At 46.2% G+C, this 6792-nt stretch overlaps 1 protein-coding gene across 1 annotated transcript; it reads left to right on the top strand.

Moving 5' to 3' along the window:
- Positions 1-1254: 1254 nt before the first annotated feature.
- On the top strand, positions 1255-4753 carry LOC120555272. The gene is made up of 2 exons (XM_039793947.1): positions 1255-1439; positions 1528-4753. Exons 1-2 carry the CDS (start codon positions 1255-1257, stop codon positions 4592-4594), a joined length of 3252 nt encoding a protein of 1083 aa, XP_039649881.1. The 3' UTR covers positions 4595-4753.
- The last annotated feature ends 2039 nt before the right edge of the window (positions 4754-6792 follow it).

Below are 6792 nucleotides of genomic sequence, written 5' to 3'. Positions count from 1 at the left end.
GATTAATGAGGGAAAGAAAGACAAGGACAAAAAAGGCAGACATGTCATGGCTTTAACTGCAGGGCCCCCCACTCCTGACCTTTTCCCCATTCCTGACTGGATCCCAGCCCCTCCACACACACAACCACAATCCTATGCCCAACCCCCACCCTATAGGCGGGGTCCTCCCCAAATGGCAACAAAATAGTGGGAGGGGATATGGGAGAGGAGGAGGGAGACCAGGGAGGGGGCGGGGGCGCGCCCGCCCGAGGGGAACTCCAGGAGCCTGCTTTGCCTGTGGTCAGATGGGACACTGGTCTAGGAGGTCCCGCTAAATGGGGGTCAGTCACAGGGGGAAGGGTACCTGCAAAGGGGTCCATACCAGCCACTGCAGGGACCACCAACAGGGCCACCCCAAGCACAATTCCAGATGGCTGAATGGAACTGGGCTGGCTGGGAGCCAGGTCAACAACAGCCACAATGACACTCCCCAGCAGAGCAACAGGACCCAGGGACCACGGCAGATCCCATGGTGTCCATGAGAGTAGAAGGAACTGTTCAGCCCTTCTTAGTTGACACAGGAGCTACTTGCTCAACAATCAGACATTGTCCATCACAACACATTTCACCAAGTCACATTACGGTGATGGGTTTCTCTGGGGAAAAGCAAAACTGCCAATAACAAAACCACTGCATACAGCTATAGGGAACCAATGCGTCCCTCCATCCATATGTTGTTTCTCCCACGGTTCCTATGAACCTCCTTGGCAGAGATCTCCTCATAAAACTGGCCGTGTCTATCCTGTGTTGTGCTGATGGAATATTACTGACTTTCCCTGACGGCCGTCAAAATGACCTGTTCTGAAGGAAACCAGGGCCACGGACAATACATCCTTTCCCCCACCTCTGACTCCTATGCTGACATTTACTGGGCTATGTTGTCTCCAGAAGGCCCGGGCTCGGGGGTCCTGAAACAGTTCTTCCTCTGGAAGCCCTGGATCTCGCAAGTTGCACCCTTTGTCCCTCCCCCAGATCCCCCACATGTCACCCTAAATTATGATGTCCACTCTGATCTCTGTTATCAAGACGCTTTTGACACGATAGCGGACACCAGATGGGACATCCACTCTCAAAACATCTTTGTGGGACCTGAAGGCGTAGCCGGCGGTCCAGCAAACCCCTGATCAGTTGCCATGGTTTGTCATGACTGAAGAATCTGCCCCACATGTCTCACTTGCCTTACACCCCGGCCACGACGCTAAATCCCTAGGCCCGATGGTCAAGACAGCCCTGACTGCCACCGACTGGACACTCACCCTCTCCCCAAAGTTCAATACCTCTCTCCACCAAAACCTTCCGCGCATTCTCTGTGAGGGTCGAGACACAGCTTTTCTCCAACATGACTTAATTGCTAGGCACCATGGTAGGGAAAGGACTGACCATCAAGATGCTAAAGCCATGTTAGATGGTCTTCCCACCACTCTCTGGTCACAAACACCGACTGATGTAGGTTTAGTGCATTGTGTGCCCGCTGACCTTTCACCTTAGGCCATCTCCGCCTGTATGGATACCACAATACTCACGCTCTAAGGCAAGGGAACTAGGCATTTCAGTTACAGTCACAGGATTGATTGAGGCAGGGGTTTTAGAACCCTCTCGCTCCCAGTGGAACACACCTATCCTCCCAGTTTTGAAAGCAGAAACAGGTAAATATAGGATGGTTCATGACCTGCGCGCCATAAATGATCTCATTGTAGACACCACTCTCACTGTACCTAACCCACATGTTGCTCTCGCTGACATAGGACCACAACACCACTGGTACACAGTGTTAGATCTCTCAAATGCATTTTTCTGCCTCCCTCTGGCCGAACATCTGCGAGATATTTTCTCATTCACATACATGGGTCGCCCCATGCGATACACACGCCTACCACAAGGGTTTAACCTCTCCCCAGGCCTGTTTAACAAAGTTCTGAAAAACTCACTGACAGATTGTACCCTACCACCTGACACCGTTCTGGTACAATATGTAGATGATCTTCTGATAGCTGCACCCACCGCAATTGCCTGTCTGCAGGCTACCAAAGATGTTTTGACCACCCTGGCTAGGGAGGGTTACAAAGTAAGCAGGAAGAAAATACAAGTCTGTAGAAGAGAAGTTACCTTTCTGGGCAGAATCCTTTCAGGCAGTGGTGTAGGTGTTTCCCCTGCACACAGATCAGTTATTTTGGCCCACCCGAAACCATGTACTGTGAAAGACATGTTGTCATTTTTGGGCTTGACAGGCTACAGCAAATCCTATGTTCCAGGCTATGTCGACCTTACAGATCCCCTCCGGGCTATGGTACGCCAACAGGGCATGCGCAATTTGTCCTCAGCCTTAGACTGGACATTTGAAGGCAATGAGGCATTCATTAAACTTAAACAATCCCTTGCTGCAGCAGCAAATCTGGCCTGCCCAAACTACTCCCTGCCCTTCCACTTGGATGTTTCTGAAACAAAACAAGCAACTAATGGGGTTTTGTTTCAGAAAAAAGGGGGTGACAGAGTAGTGTTGAACTACATGAGCATCCCATTTGAACAAATTGAAAAACGCCAGCCCGCCTGCACACAACATGCTGCAGGGGTGGCAAAATGCATTCAGAAATCATCACACATAGTTATGGGACACCCCCTGATAGTGTTGACCTCCCACAGCATAGTGTCCTTTGTTAACTCAGCCATGTTTTCACTCACACCAACCAGACAAAGGCGAATCAGTAAAGTTTTGCAGGCCCCAAACCTGACCTTTACACATGAAGGCATTAACATGGCAGACCAGATGGGGGAGGGGGAACCACATGAGTGTGAGGACAGGACAAGAAAAGTGGAAAAAGTCAGACCAGACTTAGCTGCACAACCACTAGGGGAAGGAAGAGTGCTATTCACAGATGGGTGTTGTTTCAGACATGAGACTGAGGGACTGAAAGCAGCATATGCAGTGGTTGAAGACACAGGAGGGGAAGTGGTAACATTAGAAGCAGAAAGGACGCAAGGTGCGCAGTCAGCACAGAAAGCAGAAGTGGAAGCACTCATCAGAGCCTTAGAGCTAGGAAAAAATCAAGCAGTAACTGTATACTCTGACTCAGCCTATGCAACAGGAGCAGCTCACCTTGAATTACCACAGTGGCAGAGGGCAGGGTTTTTGACAGCAGGAGGAAAACCTATTAAACATGAGGAAGAAATGAAAAGATTAGCAAAAGCTATTCTCCTACCAGCCAAGGTAGCTATAGTCAAATGTAAGGGCCACAGCAATACTCAAGATAGAGTGAGTAAGGGAAATGAAGCAGCAGACAGCGCCGCAAAAACCGCAGCAGGATATTTGGCACACCATCTAATGATGACTGCAGACCTAGAAACCAGGGCCGAGCTTAGCAAAGAAACAATCATTGAGTTACAAGCACGAGCTTCCCCCCAAGAAAAAACTGTTTGGAAAAGCAGGGGAGCTATGCAAAGTGAGGGGTTGTGGCGGGGCCCGGATGGTAGACCTATTCTGCCACCAGGGGTACGGGAGACGGCCCTAGAAGAAGCTCATGGGGTGGGACATGTAGGGGTCAGTCAGATGTTGAGAAACCTACAACATTGGTGGCATCCATTCATGAAACCAATGGTAGAGCAGGTAACCAAGACCTGTCCCCAATGCCAAGCATTCAACCCTAAGCCTACAGTGAAACCAGACGGGGGACAGTACCCCCTTGAGACAGTGGCAGGGAAAGAGATTGTGATTGACTACACTGACATGACGAACAGGGTACAGGGTTGCAGGTATTTGCTGGTGTGTGTGGATTCCTACACTGGATGGCCAGAGGCCATGCCCGCAAAAAATGAAGACGCTCAGACCGTAATTAAATTTCTAATCAACCAATACATTCCCCAGCATGGGTTCCCTGAAAGGATAAAGTCAGATAATGGTTCCCATTTCAAAAACAAAGTTTTGCAAAAGGTGGAACTCATGTTGGGGCTAAAGCATAAATTTGGCTCCGTATACCACCCTGAATCTCAAGGCAAGGTAGAAAGGATGAACCTGACCTTAAAAAACAAAATGTCTAAAATATGCAACCAAACAGGGATGAATTGGCTGCAAGCCCTCCCCCTGGCTCTCATGTCGATAAGAATGTCAGTAAACAGTAGGACAGGCCTCTCACCATATGAGCTACAAACAGGGAGGTGTTTCCCGGGGCCCTGGTCTCAGCTTCCACTTACTGAGCCTTCACCTGTAACCATTTCTCACAAAGCCTTTTTCCGCCAGCTACAGGGCACAGTCTCTTTGTTTTCTAAACAGGTGACCGCAGCACACCCAGACGCAGAAACCAAAACTCCTCCAGACGCTGAGTGGGTGCTCCTGAAAGCAATTAAGAGGAAGTGGTCTGAACCTCGCTGGCAGGGGCCCTTCAGAGTGACGGCGAGAACATCCCACGCAGTGCAGCTCGAGGGAAAAGGTAAACAGTGGTACCACTGGAGCCAGTGTGCTGCTGCCCAGGAGCCAGGCCGCTCCACCAAGGAAGTAGCCAGAGATCTGGCTGCCAGCGCGGAGGGCTCTCCGCCAGACACTAGGGAAAAAGAGGCAGAATAATCCTCTCCAGTGTCCAACGAGGTCCAGGGTAGTCCACCCCTGTGACCTGAAGAGGAGAATCACCAGAGAGAAAGGTGAAATAAGCGCTTTCTCTCCTACATGTAGCGTGCCAAGCTACCATCCACCGTTGAACCCAACTTATTGGGCGTGTTTTCTTTAACACACCTCCGCTTTCCGTTTCATTAACCATTTTTCATTGTGTGCAAATTGCAGGAGTTGTCTGGTTTGAGTCTGAGCTGAGGGTTAAAACCAACTTATAAAGCGGTGCTGTTATAAGTAACTTGTATGGGAAGAGACTTGCCAGGGAAGGATTAAGCTTGCTAGATGTGTTGTGGCAGGTATCTTAGGGGTACATAGCGTCCCCATTGTTACTTTCATTTTCTGGTATGATTTTGAACTCCCCCGCCAAAACTGCCCCACCTAGGTGTTACCCTAGAAGAACTTAAGTGCCTTGTAATTGTAAATAATATGTTGTGGACTCACTTAGGTGAGTCCAAAAGGGGGTGTGGGAACTTTTTATTCCATAAAAAGTTAACAAAAGTATGCTCTTAATATTAGAAGTGTTTTTCCATTTTCTACATTTTTTACCATCTTTTACATTTTCTACTGAAGTGTTTTACAATTTATCTAGAAGTGATTTTTACCTAGAAGTGCCTTTACCTAGACGTGCCATGTTCTGACTCTATTTTTGTTTTTTGGAATATCTCGTTCTCTGACCTCTCTTCTCTTTTGGTATGTTGAACTCTAGTAGAGTTCAAAAGGGGGAATTGTGGGATATAGATACACACGCTTTGCTGACCAAATGACTTATGTTCCTATAATATACTGCCTAATTATTACAGCAAGCTGCCTAGACTTAACGAGCTAAAAGTATGCTGCACGAGAACAGAGCCAAGGCTGCACACAGGTGGCCTGCATCGTGCAAAGGAAGACATGTTCCTCTGTGGGATGGAGTAAGCAAGGACGGAGGACACCAAGACCTGGCACAGTCACAATCCATCAAAAGCAACAGCCCACTTTGTAGAGACAGATGTTCGTGTGTGATATGTAACTGCCCTTGTTAAACTTCAATAAAAGACAGGCAAAAGAGGAAGAGAGTCAGAGCTCACTGGTGAGAGACAGACTGCGGAGTCTGCCTACGGAGTGATGCTCTCCTCCTATAGGAGCCTATTGTGTGAACTTTAACTTGTGTTTGTGAAGTTATTACTATCTATTGCAGTGAAGAAGTCCTCACCTGGGAGTGCACCTTGGAAGCACGACAACCAACAGGTTTGTTTTGACTGCAAATATATTCACACCAGAGTACACATAATCAGTTTTTGTTTGTACAAGTGTAAAAGTAATTACACTACATACATTGAGTTATTTTTCTCTGATTCACATATTTGTACCTCATCTATAGATCCACTTACATTGTTTACATCAACAAGTTTTGTACGTGCTTTATTGTTGGTTAAATCTTTATGAAATAAATAAACAGACTGTAAGGAGAAACTGTATTCTTTGCTTATATTAAAATAAACCTCTGAATATATTAAGGTTGAAGACATTTAATCTGGCAATTACAAAACCTTAAATATACAAATACCAAAGTTATTCCTCGAAAAGCACAGTATTTGAACATCAGTACAGATTTCTTGATAGTGCCTTAAAATACTAAATAAACCATATCCCTGTGTCCTATTTGGTTTCAATTTGCTGAAGATATAGAAACTTAAGTACCACTGAAATACAGTATATTCATATATAATTTGTTTGATACTTCAACTTTAGTTTTACTTCTAAATATCTATAAGAAAGATTTTGTGGGAAAACATTTATTTGAGCATTTAGTGTTTTGCTTTAAAATAAATATAAATAGAATATTTTTGACATAAATTACCATTACCAAGAGCATATACTGCTTGAATCTACTTTCTTATCTTGCTAAGTTAATATATTTTGATTCATATTGTGTTTATTATCTTGATTGTCTACAATAAAAATAAAACAAGATTTGTGGTTTTGGATCACATCAACAATGCCTAAGAAGAGTAAGAGGTCACAAGCTGCAAGCCTGCGCCATCAGAGGTCAAAGGAGGTTCAGGGTACAACAGGTGAACAGGTAGAATGTGTTGGTCCTCAGAGCTGTGGAGAGGTGAAGATGGCTGCAGCGTCTCATGATGATGAAAGTGTGACACAGGGAAGTCAGAGTGATG

This window comes from Perca fluviatilis, unplaced genomic scaffold (assembly GCF_010015445.1).
Source record: "Perca fluviatilis unplaced genomic scaffold, GENO_Pfluv_1.0 PFLUV_unplaced_scaf_6, whole genome shotgun sequence".
Lineage (NCBI taxonomy): Eukaryota > Metazoa > Chordata > Actinopteri > Perciformes > Percidae > Perca > Perca fluviatilis.
Note: the sequence above shows the minus strand (reverse complement) of the source record. Positions and strands in the feature narration are given on the sequence as shown.

Coding starts and splice junctions, on each gene's coding strand:
- LOC120555272 (XM_039793947.1), top strand. CDS start 1,255: ATGGTCAAGACAGCCCTGACTGCCACCGACTGGACACTCACCCTCTCC. Junction 1,440..1,527: donor CATCAAGATGCTAAAGCCAT/GTTAGATGGTCT, acceptor CTTTCACCTTAG/GCCATCTCCGCCTGTATGGA.